Source organism: Salvia splendens, chromosome 9 (genome assembly GCF_004379255.2).
Source record: "Salvia splendens isolate huo1 chromosome 9, SspV2, whole genome shotgun sequence".
NCBI lineage: Eukaryota > Viridiplantae > Streptophyta > Magnoliopsida > Lamiales > Lamiaceae > Salvia > Salvia splendens.
Genome location: NC_056040.1, coordinates 25282764 through 25295640, shown reverse-complemented (window position 1 = coordinate 25295640; position 12877 = coordinate 25282764). Strand labels below are relative to the sequence as shown.

The 12877-nt window shown below is 38.4% G+C and overlaps 1 protein-coding gene across 5 annotated transcripts; it reads left to right on the top strand.

Moving 5' to 3' along the window:
- Positions 1–4151: 4151 nt before the first annotated feature.
- Positions 4152–10486, top strand: LOC121748591 (folylpolyglutamate synthase-like). 5 transcript variants are annotated; one of them, XR_006039490.1, is made up of 18 exons: positions 4153–4309; positions 4764–4980; positions 5076–5281; positions 5468–5533; positions 5705–5814; positions 6076–6136; positions 6398–6481; positions 6680–6736; positions 6919–6979; positions 7059–7105; positions 7228–7305; positions 7657–7815; positions 7906–8184; positions 8270–8348; positions 8446–8598; positions 8667–8830; positions 8949–9097; positions 9336–10486. XR_006039490.1 is itself a non-coding variant. In XM_042143051.1 (17 exons), exons 2-17 carry the CDS (start codon positions 4800–4802, stop codon positions 9006–9008), a joined length of 1842 nt encoding a protein of 613 aa, XP_041998985.1. In that variant the 5' UTR covers positions 4152–4309; positions 4764–4799; the 3' UTR covers positions 9009–9276. The 5 variants fall into 5 exon arrangements, 4 of the variants coding, with proteins under 4 accessions (XP_041998985.1, XP_041998981.1, XP_041998983.1 ...); XM_042143051.1 differs by lacking the exon at positions 9336–10486 and having other exon boundaries at positions 4152–4309; positions 6680–6733; positions 8949–9276; XM_042143047.1 differs by lacking the exon at positions 9336–10486 and having other exon boundaries at positions 8949–9276.
- The last annotated feature ends 2391 nt before the right edge of the window (positions 10487–12877 follow it).

The following is a 12877-nucleotide window of genomic DNA, read 5'->3' as shown; positions in this document are numbered from 1 at the left end:
TTTCTTGATATACTCATTTGGACTATTTATACTCTGCCTCAAAGAATTATAACACATGACAACCGAGCGAAAATATAAATTTGCTGTAGGATACTTGCTTCCAGAAAACAAGTTGGAGACATCATAAAACAAGCTCAAGAAGTCACGTATCTTCTCAATTTGACTCCATTCTGTTGAAGAAGGACAAAACTTGTAGCTAGGATCACATAGTACCAGATTCATGAAAGCTTTCCTATAATATAGTGCGTTATCTAGCATAAAAAATGTTGAATTCCACCTAGTAATCACGTCTTGCCTCAAACCTCTCTTACTCTTCAAACCAACTTTGCTCACACATTCCAAAAACTTTTGTTTTCTCGTTTGTGAACTTCGCACATACTTGACACTTTCACGGATCTTAATCACAGACTGCGAATGCCTTCTAAACCAACTTGGACAACCAAATTGATTATATGTGCACAACAACGAATATGAAAGAATTCACCCTTACTAAGAAGTGAATTATTTAAATTCATTTGAGTGATCAAGTAGTCAATTGAGCAATCATTCGCCGCAGCATTGTCCAATGTCAAAGAAAATACTTTGTTCTCAATCCCCCAATCACATAGCATAGAAAATAACTTGTTACACAATGCTATGACAGTATGTGGTGATGGCATCAAACTGAAATTCAACACCAACTTTTGTAAGATCCAATCATCATTAATGAAGTGACATGTTAGAGAAATATAACCATCACTAGTAATAGAACTCCAACAATCAGAAGTCAAATAAAGCCTATCGGGTATTTCACTTAATCTAGACTTAATCAAGCCCTTTTATCTTTCATACTTCTTTAAGACATCAACCTTCAACGTGTTTCTAGTAATCAAGTTAATATCCCATTTAAGGTACTGAAAACAAGCCACGATGTGTTGATACTCCACAAATCGAAATGGCAAATCGTGAACAATAATGGCATTACACAACAATTGATGGAAATGCATAGGGTCAAACTTTGATATTCTCTCAGATAAAATCACGCCAACATCCTTTGTTCTCTTTCTAGGACAATTATCCAAATGACGACGCAAGTTTCCTATTCCAAATTTACTTGTAACTCTCTGATATTTATGGTCACAATATAAACACTGACATGTCTTTGTACCAAAACCATCCAATTCAACTTTAAAATGATTCCATACATCTGACCTTTGTTTTCTTTTCTTTTTTTGACTTTGGTGGCTTAGGGACATTCAAATAAGAGCTTTCCATAATCTCCACCTCATCATCGTCTGAGTCTTGTGGAGCATGACTTGCCATTGTTGGAGAGCCTCCACAACCCTTGGAGCTGCTCCCAGATCCAAATTTTGTTGACATAATTATCAATTTATACTTGCAATGAATCAAGAAACAAAGTATTAATTAATAGAGCTTAATACAGTTGCATACATTTAGTGTGGTTATATTAATCACAAATTATATGCAATTAATAATAAATTTAAAACCAAAGTTGACAAAAGGAATGCCAGTTACGAATTATTCATAATTGACAGCAAGAAAAGTTATGCATACAATTAGTGTGACTATGTTAATAGAAATAAAATGCAATTAATTTGATTATTTATACTTTTGCAAGGTTGAAGCTTCCAAAGAAGCAAACTTCAAAATGGAACCAAAAGAATGTCAGCTATGAATAATTCTTAACTGACAGCAACAAAATGGATGCACATCATACCCTGGTAACTCCTACTTTCTTTCGTAAAACTGAATCATCAATCAATATTAAATACATCACTAAACAGTAAACTAATATGATAATGCTTTCTGATTTTTGGCCAGAAAAACATAAAAAATCTCACATATGAAATGTAAAACCACAGGTAGACAAAATTTAGCATCATTTAAGGATAAAATTAAATGAAAAATGAGAGAAAGTTCTTGACCTTGGGGAGAAACCAAATGGGCCACTGAAATCTGAAAAGTGGTGAACGAACTCCAGCGACCGACGACTAGAAACAGTGACAGAGAGCAGACAGCGATGAATTAGTTCCTATACCAGAACAGTTAAGAGCTGAGCGGCGTAGCGGCAGTGGGTGTGTAACCCTAATTGGAAAGTGATTAAATATTTAAATGAGATATGACCGTATGAGACTGTGAGAGTCAATTTAATAAGTATTGAAAAATAAAAATAATAATAATAATTAATAATATTAAAATATTATTTGTTAACAGATAACACGAACACGAGACAACACGACAGGAAATTTTTGTGTCTTTAATGGGTCGACCCGAAAAGGACACGAACCCAATAAGCTCTGACCCAAACCCATTAATTTCATGCCGGTTCATGTCGTGTCAAAAATTGCGAGCCCTAGGTCCACCATTGCAGTGCCACGACGGACGTCCCGATTTTTTAATTTTTTTTTAAAAAACTCTATGTATACAGCTCGTTGAACTTCATTTCGTTCGCATCACTTGTTTTAACGAGCTTCTCTCTTTCTCTCTATGTTTCTATTAGTATATCCAAAATGACTAGTGGTGGTGGTAGTGGTAGTGGTGCGGGTGCTGATGACTTACGCCGACGAATTAACGAAGAGGTGCGAGCCGTTACTTCCAGGGAGATAAATCACCTGATACAAGCGGTCTTGTAGCAGCAGCAGCCCGGCGGTACCTCGATCCATCCATCGTCGAGCTATAGTACCCCGGGACCACATCGCTGCACACCGTCGGTTGTATGAGGACTACTTCGCTCCTGAGCTGCGGTTTGGGGATAACATATGCCGGCGATGTTTTAGGATGCATCGTCCGCTATTTATGCGTATCGTGACTGCTTTAGAGCGTTCAGGGAGGATGCGGTTGGTAAACCCGGTCACACGCCCATACAGAAGTGCACTGCCACAGTCAGGTAGCTGGCGTACGGAGGCACGACCGACATGTTCGACGAGTACCTCCACATCGGCGAGACGACTGCCCGCGATTGCCTGAAGTATTTTTGTGAGGGCGTTAGGGAGATATTTGAGGATGAGTATTTTCGGAAGCCTACCCCCGAAGACTGCCAGGCTCTGATGGATATGCATGGGAGTTAGCACGGGTTTCCGGGAATGTTGGCCAGCATAAATTGTATGCATTGGGAGTGGAAGAACTGCTCCGCCGCCTGGAAAGTGGTGTACACTATCGGCTTCAAAAGTAAGAATCCCACGATTGTCCTTGAAGCGGTAGCTGACTACCGGCTGTGGATTTGGCATGCGTATTTTGGAGTAGCCGGGTCGAACAACGACATCAACGTCCTCTAGTCGTCGCCCCTTTTCAACGAGCAGTGCATGGGTGTTGGTCCGACTATCAGTTTCGTCGCCAACGACAACCAACACAATATGAGCTACTATTTGGCGGATGGGATATACCCTATGTGGTCCGTCTTTGTGAAGACGATCAGATTCCCATCAGAAGAAAAGAATGTCTATTTTGCAGGACATCAGGAGGCAATGCGCAAGGATATGGAGCGGGCATTTGGTGTGCTCCAGGCTCGATGGGCGGCAGTGAAGGGTCCATCACGACTGTGGTATATTGACAGCATCGCTGATGTCATGTACGCATGTATTATCATGCACAACATGATTGTCGAAGATTAAGGTTCAACACTGACTGATTGGACCAATGTTGATGTTGATGCTGCCGGTCCAAGCCGTGCCCACCGCCAATGTACGTATGGGGATACCCCATGGAGAGGCCGATCGGGTCTGTGCATTTGCCGACATGCGCCAACGACAAGCCCATATTCGACTCCAGAACGATATAATTGAAGAGCCATGGACGCGGAGGGGTGCACGTTGATATTTATAATGTAATTAATGTTTAAATATTTTTTTTGTTGAACTGTATTTTTTTTTTAATTAATCAAATTATCATTGCACTTTCTTTGTCCGTATTCGTGTCAAACTTTTAATTCCGTAAATTGTTTAATTTGGTGAATTTGTGATTTTTTTATATTGTGGATGTCCGACATTGTGCAGTGGGATGTTATTATGACGTGACAGTGCAGTGGGAGGATCTTATGATGTGGCCGAATGTATTTTTGGGAAGTCCGTCGGGATATCCGCATTATTGTGGATGCTCTTAGCAATTCAATGGATGGAAGAAAGTTGTAAATTAAGTCAAGAAGAAGAGAGTGGGCGCATAACCCTAGAAGAGGACATTTTAGTGCGTGAGATAGCGAAGGGTAGAACCGTCATGTTTCGATAATGCTGCGTCAACTGTAAAATTCGCCGACGACAGATAATCAAACTCTCTCTCCCTCTCTCATGAATCCGTGTAACAATGTCAACCCCAAGTAAGTTTTATTGTATAGCTATAGCATATCTAACTAACTATCTTCATTTTTGTAACTTGCCTTTTTTACTTGCAAGTATCCATTTATCTCAGTTTTTAGACTGCTTTTTCAGCTTTCAAGTAAGATGAATTTGATTTTCAGATGTTATTTTCGAATAGAGTTTTGAATCTGGCAAACTTATGTTGAAATAGATAGCTGAATGCTACTGCCTTGTGTTGAATTTGAAGTAGCACTTACACAGTCATTTATTGTATGCAATCGCAATCTTCCTGGCTCTATTTCAAAGGCATTTAATTAGAATCACCGATAATTTTATTGATTTATTTGTTTCAAATGATTAAGAGAATTGTCTTCTTTGTAATCTGAGTTATAGGTGAAAATTGTCATTTTCTTCAACTCATAATATCACTTTCGAATGATTCATTGACAAGCCCTTTTTTTTCATTAAATTCAGAATTAATGCTTCTTCATCTTAGGATTTGGTTGATCTATGCTCAACTATAAGAATCTTTTTCTGAGGCCGGGGTCGATTGACAATTCAAGCTTCCGTAAAAAAGAGCTCATCGTTCCCTCTAGACTGGCATGGGCAACTTCATGCTTCCCTGCTTGCCCGGCTGTGGTTGATATAGTAGGAAGCAAAAAGTTCCATTCTCAACAAATAAGTCTCAAAGGTATACTTATGTGTTTACTTGCCCTAAACTGTTATGCATAGAATTAGATATCTTGTTCATACTTTGCTGAGGATTTTCATATTCCAACATTCCAGGTTTTGGAGTGAGGGAGGTCCTGTCACTGGCTCAGGAACAGATGGAGATGAACACGGTCGTCGCAGAAAATGCAGACCACTTACATCCTACATATGAAACAACTATGGAGGCTCTTTCCTCTCTCATTACTACCAAAAGACGAGGGGATGTGCAAACAATCAGTAATAAGTATAGCAAATTAGAGAGGATGGAAATGTATGTTAAGGTAACACTTTGTACAGGATATTATAATTTTGTATTTATTTTTTCAAATTTGTTCATTGTAATAATGTGAAGCTTACAAAAGCATCTTTTGGTGGACGGATTTGTATGATAGCCTTATGCATGATGATTATTGTTGCTTTTAGAAGTTGCCAAAACTAAAGTTACAATATGCTTTTTTTTCCTGCAGATTTTGGGTTTGGAAGAACCTATAGGCCGACTTAAAATCATCCATGTTGCTGGGACTAAAGGGAAGGTACTAATGTAGTAATATGATAATTTTATTTTCATCATACATGTAATTTGTTTCTGTGTTATGAGCAAAAGAAATGTATATTTGGATAAAATAGTGAACTCGGTTTTGAGTTTTTTTTTGCAAGTTCTCATCCTCTTGTCTCTTATGTTTCTACTCACCTTTCATACTTAGGGTTCGACATGCTCATTTTGTGAGGCAATTCTAAGAGAGAGTGGATTCAGAACTGGATTATTTACCTCGCCACACTTAATTGACGTGAGAGAAAGATTTCGTCTGGATGGGTTAGCATTTTAATGCTTATACATAATTTATTTTTTCTTTTATAAGTAAAGCTTGTTTTAGAACATGGCAGCAACTTGGGTAGAAACGGAGGGTAGGGGTGGGGATACAGAGAAAGGGTTTCAAATTCTCCATAAGCCCTTCAACTCTTTTGACATATTGGAATTGAAATGATTGATGATATGTCATATTTCCTATAATAGCCGGATCTAGAAATCTCTACTACTTTTTTGTTTCTTCATTCTCTACTCTCTGGCTCATAGGCAGGATATATCTGAAGAAAAGTTTCTCCACTACTTTTGGGAATGCTGGAACCAGCTGAAGGTATTCTTTCTCGAATTCATTGATTTTGAACTCTTTGCTAGAGCTCCTAGCTGTATAATTCTGAAAAGATGCAGATTCATGTGTTGTCGTGATTTTCTATTTCTCCCCTGCCAAGCCACTGGTTTTCAGCAGGGAGCTATAGACTTCACCTTATAAGTGTTAGGGTGGATAAAGAATTCATTGATTTTGATCTCTTTGTTTGTTGGCATATATAAATTTCAAATTTTGGACTGACCAGACCATGGAAATTTCTGTAAACAGCGGAATATCACAGATGATTTGCCTATGCCTCCACTTTTCCAGTTTCTTACTGTATTGGCCTTCAAAATTTTTGCTTGTGAAAAGGTACCAAACAATGTCCAATTTAAGATTTCTTCTCCCTCCCTCTCTCATAAACATGCACAAAGATGAGACACCCACACAGTTACTGTATAGCTATAGTTTTAAAACTGAAGACTTTTGTAGTATTCAATGTATTCAAGCATAAATATACATACTTTTTTATCTTTGAATTAATTATTAAATAGGTGCATGTGCTTGTAGGTAGATGTTGCTATCATTGAAGTTGGCCTTGGGGGTACCAGGGACTCAACAAATGTGGTAATTGTTCTATTTTAAATGTTTTTTATACTGTAATAGTCAATGTGGTCATTGCTCTATTTTAAATGGTTTTTATACTGTCATAGTCAACCTCGTAAAACTTAACTGTACACTCTTGTATATATATAGTAAATTAGTTTTGTGTTTAGTTACTTTGATAACCTTTGGCAATAAATTTGCAGATCAAGAATCCTGTTGTCTGTGGTGTAAGTCCGCTTGGCATGGATCATATGGAAACGCTCGGTTCGGCCTTATACATTTCATGTTAATTGTCCAGTCCACACATGGCTATCAACTTATGTGTGTTCACAATGACTTGTAGGAGATACGCTGGAGCAGATTGCTTCTCACAAAGCAGGAATCTTAAAGGTACAAATTCTTCCATTCTGAAACCAAAATGATTGAGGTTTCTAGTTTGTGAGATATTATCTAAGTACTTCCAATTTTCAAGTTTTTCCTGAAACGGGTTGATGGATTCTCTGCTCCTTAAGCCTCACGTGCCTGCATTCACGGTAACACAACCATCTGAAGCAATGGGTGTTCTTCAACAAAAGGCGAGGGATTTGATGGTATTTCAAACCTCTCTTCAATCTTGATTTATATGTTTATGGTATCCCCTAATCTTTAATCATCATATGGCATGTCATGTATTTCTTGCTATTATTCCATTGAGACTTATTTCTAAAGCGTATTTCCTTTTCCATTTTGCCAGTTGCACTTGTTTCTGATTGTCTAATATGTTTCAACATAGCAAATTAGATAATGATGCATATCTGTGCTATTTCTTCTTGGAAAAAAAAAATCACACAGAGATTTTTTCCCAGCACTTATCTTTGTGCATTTGTGCTTAAATATTTCCATCACTTCAGGAAATGTATTGTATGAACAAATCCTTTCTAAGGCTATCTGGCTTGCTACAGGTCCCATTGGAAGTCGTTGCTCCTCTTGATCGTAGTAATTTAAAAGGGATAGAACTAAGCTTGTCTGGCGATCACCAATTCACGAATGCTGGTCTTGCCAGTGCACTTTGCAAAAGCTGGCTCCAGAGTACAGGGAATTGGGAAAAACTTCTCCAGCATGTCAGTGATAATCTATCACAGTTCAATTAGGACTAATTATCTTTGCTGACCCATTTGATTAAACTAGTAACAATATTTTATGTTAACCAGCCTGGCGAGGAAGACAACATACCCGATGCATTTCTTAGGGGTCTTCAAACAGCGCGTCTCTCTGGAAGGGCTGAGATTGTTCGTGACTCTACACTATCGTCTTCTGCAATGGCTAGCGAGGCTGAGAATACTTCAGGGGATCTCGTTTTTTACTTGGACGGTGCTCACAGTCCCGAAAGCATAGAGGCTTGTGCCAGGTGGTTTTCAAGTGCTGTAAAAGGAAAGACATCGAAAGAAGTTTGGGGCAATGGTGATGTTAAGGGAAAAATATCCAAAAAGGTCAGATTTTCTGGCTCTGTTCATGAGGATCTTCCCCTTCTATTAATATCATGGAGTTTCTCATTTGCAGTATTTCGAATTGCAGATTCTTCTGTTCAACTGTATGGATGTCAGAGATCCCCAAAGCCTTCTCCCGATACTTGTTGATACCTGTGCATCGTCGGGTACAATCTGATCTTCCATTTGATCAGTATATCTATGTGACTATATGTATGTATATATGAACCTTTTGAAATAAGAGTAACCATGACTTGTATTCAGGCACACATTTTGCAAAAGCCATTTTCGTTCCTGGCATCTCGTCTTACACGAAGGTGACTTCTGCCTCCTCCATTCCTTCAGGGATACCTCCCAAGGATTTATCTTGGCAGTTCAACCTTCAAAGAGTTTGGGAAAACATCATTCATGGAAAAGGTAATTTTCATCTCTTACTTTCTGAATTATTGGACTTTTCATTAAATTCTGTTCCTTACCCTAAGCAGATGCTGTTAACAAGAATCTTGAGGCGAGAATCCCAGATAGTGTTCCACCTCGCAGGTTCCTTGACAATGATGCAGCCGGTTGCAGTGCAGTGGTCTCTTCCCTGCCAATGACAATCAATTGGCTAAGGGACTGCGTGAAGATAAACCCGTCACTCAGAATTCAGGTAATCATTCTTAGACAGAACTGAAAAATAAAACTACAGCATGAACCACTGTGCTGCAATAGTTGGTTTTTTGCTTAGTTGCTTTGACTGCTTCTTTTTAATTATGGGAAATTATCAGGTTCTTGTCACGGGGTCGTTGCACCTGGTTGGGGATGTGTTGAAGCTACTTCGGAGATGATTTAGGAAGAAACTCTCGAGCTAAATTAAGAGTCGTGTGACACTCTTCTACTCCAGCCCCGGTACCACACATGCGAAGCTTGTACGCAGGTACATGAGATGTGATATGATCTTCAACAAGTTCGTTAAATCTTAAAATTGTGGGTAATTTTTTACACGACATATTTTGTTTCTTCATTTATGTGAAGATCTTTATTCTTATAACAAGTGTCTTGTTATACAATCTTGCATTAAATTGGTTCGTAAATTTGAAGTTTCCATTTTATTAATATAAATATTTTTTTTAAAAAAATTTACATTAGTTATGATGTCATTCTACACATTGCAGTGTGATGAAATAACAGACGAGACATGCAAAACTTCTACGCTATATGTAATGAATGTATATCAGTTCCAAAACAATGCCCCCAATAGTGAAAGCAAAAACAGGGTATCCTTTGGCGTTGGGGTTGCTTATTTGTTGTGTTGCTTACACTACTTAATAATTTTCTTGCTCACCTCGGACCACTTCTATGGGTAACATGCACTCGGGCGTAGACGGATTCTCGACTGTGATGATGCTTAGGCCATCAAAGCGGCAAGCTTTCTCGCCTTGAAATCTGAACTGGAAATACTTGTTAAGCGCGGACATCACATTTTGGTTGAAACTGATGTTGTTGCAAGAACGGCCCGATTTCAAACTACTACAAAGGCGTAATCAAGTTGCTTCATCACCATAAGGTAGTCTGTCCGGTTCCCATTGAAGACGCACCACCACTCTGGCATCCTCATAATCCCCTTGGCTGATGATGGGTAAATATCACGACCTAAAACTGTCAGGTCGATCTTGAATTTAGGCTTCCCGTTGGAGCGTTAGAGCCCCCTCATGAAAAATCGGGCATTTTGTTTTGGTCAGTAAGTGCGTGGACGAAAGTGTCGATGGGCCCCGGGGTGGAGCGGGGTCTCCTTGCTGCTCGACACATATGAGAGTATGCCTTTGAAGAATCGCTCCGCGGTGGAGGTATAACCACGGGCGTAGCCATCGGTGGACCAACCAACTTGGCCGACGATGACCTTGATGAAGGCCAAAAAGGCATCGTACATGAAATCGATGATGCTCGTGTAGATGACTTGATGACTTGGGTTGGCTTCTCTACGAAGGCGATCTTGAATTTCTCCAAGTCGAATGACGGGATCATGTCCACCACGAATGGGGCGTTGAGTGTCTCCACCATCTCCAGCATCTAAAGGCTTGTGATGTTTGGCTTCAACTCGCTGTTCATTCAACTCGCTTTGTCTTTCAATCCATACACAAATGGATAGCAACCAACGCAGGTTAGCTTTGGAGGATAGCTCCTCCATTTTGCAACCCTAAATCCAAAACTTGTGATGGTATCAATCTCTCACCACTCTCTCTCTTCCCCAATTTAATTATCTACACCTGTCTTTGTCATCAAAATTATTACTATCTCCGTCCTTCAAAATTAGAAACCTTTGAAACGACATGTGTTTTAATATACAATTGGTAAAGTAAGAGGGAAGAAACAAAAAATGAGTAGGTAAGAGATAGGAAGAGAAAAAGGAGTGAAAGTAGTGTTGGTGGATCATATGGTCAACGTCCTAAAATAGAAAATTCAGAAAGTTTCTATTTTAAAGGAATGGTCCAAAATGAAAATAGTTTCTTCTTTTTTAAGAGCATCTCTAACCATTCCACTAAACTCAAACCTATTTTATTTTAGTTTAAATCTCACACTAAATATTGATTTTGCTCCAACCATTTACGCTAAACTCAAACCCAAAAGAATATTCCTCACCCACTAACTTTTATACTTTTCAATCATACCTATATATTTTATCTAAATTACACACTAACCCGTGTCAATATCTTAAGTTAAATTAAATAATATAATATAAGATTTATTAACTAATATAACTAAATATGAAATCTATTATTCATTGAATAATAAATTACCAAATTTAGAAAATTTAAATACAATAAAAATATTATTTTTGTTATGATAGCATATTTGATTTGAATATCTTAATGTAAGTATAGTATTTAATTACTAACTAATAAAATAATTGTTTCCATAGACTTTATTTGTACAGTTTATTGATCTATATAATAAAATTGGGTTCTGTGGTGGAATAAATTGACGGCTCATTCTTAGTAAATACTGTAATAGATTTTTTTTTTTCAATTATATTGAATAATACTCCCTCCGTCCGCAAATAGGAGTCCCGTTTTGCCATATTAGTCCGTCCGCGAATAGGAGTCCCGGTTCACTTTTACCATAAATGGTAATAGGGTCCCACCTTCAACTAACTCATTCCATTCACATTCCATTTAAAACTAATATATACAAGTGGAACTCCTATTCCACTAACTTTTTTCTATCAACTTATCTTAATATTTCTTAAAACCCGTGCCCCATAAATTAGACTCCTAATGACGGACGGAGGGAGTATAATACTAATATGGGCGAGCCCACTATTTAATAACTAAATCAAATATTAATAAGATTGGATTAGGTTAATTCATATCTTCTTCTCTGCCACTTCCATCTTCTCCCTGTAAGTTTTTTATTTCACCGTAAGTTCTTCTCCGCCGCTTCCTTGTCTTCTTCTATTTTGATAAATATGAATTGATTTGGACTTGAATGCAATAACTCAAACTATGAAAAGTGTTTTTGGTATACTTTCAGTGCAAACTTAAAGATAGTTTTTTTTCTTCAAAAACCTATAATGAGATTGGTTTTGCAGTACTGTTGGAGGTATTATTCTACTGCATTTTAGGTTTTGCAGTACTGTTGGAGATGGTCTAAGGGATGAAGGTAGTATCAAATGTTGGAAAGATAACTTGAGGTGTCCGAAAGTGTGAAGTCTCAATCTATTGGAAAGTGGATAATATTTATAATGTAGAGTTCTAATATTATAGTTCCTAGGTATATTTATATCTAGAGTCCTATAAATACCTATGTACTATGTATCAACAATAACAATTCAAATCAATCACAATGTAGTATTCAAGAGTTCTTTAGTTTTATTTTCCACATTTTACTTTTTAACATGGTATCAGAGCAGCTAACAATCCTTAATTCATTAGTTTGTTCCAAAAAAAAAAATCAACCATAATTTTTGATAGAGCTGGATCTGTGTTCGGTTCATGGCTGATTCCAAATCTCCTTGAAAGATGTTCTCCGGCTGCAGCAAGAATTTTACCTAAATCCTTCATAAATCCACCTAAACAAACCAAAGAAAAAACCACCCATGAGATCTAATTACCAGCCATCTCTTAGAGACAGCCACCAGAATTGACGAAGCATCCACCACTGAGAAGGTTATCACTGATTTCGAAACTGCAATGGTCGGGTGAAGATGGCCATGGAAAAAGACAAGTTATCCGGCTGAGAGGGCGAGAACCTGACCAACTGGACAACTTGTAATAGAAGGCGCCCAGAAGATTGATGAAAAGAGAGAAGTGAAAGCATCCCGTCACTGTAGAGTATGAGCTGCCGAGAAGGGTGAGGAAATGATCGAGTAGATGCCGGTGAGAAAGCAAAAGGAGTCTAAGGCCGGCGAGATGGAAGATGCAGCCAAGGAAGCAGTCACCGAGGAGGAATGACCAAAAGTTGGCCGGAGAGATGCCGACCTTGATGAAGGAGCCTGTGGGTGAAACATCACGCTCGGAGACGTTGAGAACGCTAAGAAGGCTGAGGAGGCTAGAGAAGTCGCCGCCAATAACAGTTGTCCACAAATTGTCCGACCGGGTGGTCACCGATGGAGCGGCGTCGCTTAGCCAAAAATAGAGGAGTCTCTGCTTTGTCCGGCCGAGGGGGTGAATAAGTATCCGACCAAACAATCCTTCTCCAAATTTATGTTGCCCGAGAA

Bases quoted from the DNA above. Each gene is read 5' to 3' on its own strand.
- LOC121748591 (XM_042143047.1), top strand. From the start codon at position 4,800: ATGCTCAACTATAAGAATCTTTTTCTGAGGCCGGGGTCGATTGACAAT. The intron at 4,981-5,075 runs GTATACTTATGT...CCAACATTCCAG, and splicing joins TCAACAAATAAGTCTCAAAG to GTTTTGGAGTGAGGGAGGTC. The intron at 7,106-7,227 runs GTACAAATTCTT...CTGCTCCTTAAG, and splicing joins ACAAAGCAGGAATCTTAAAG to CCTCACGTGCCTGCATTCAC.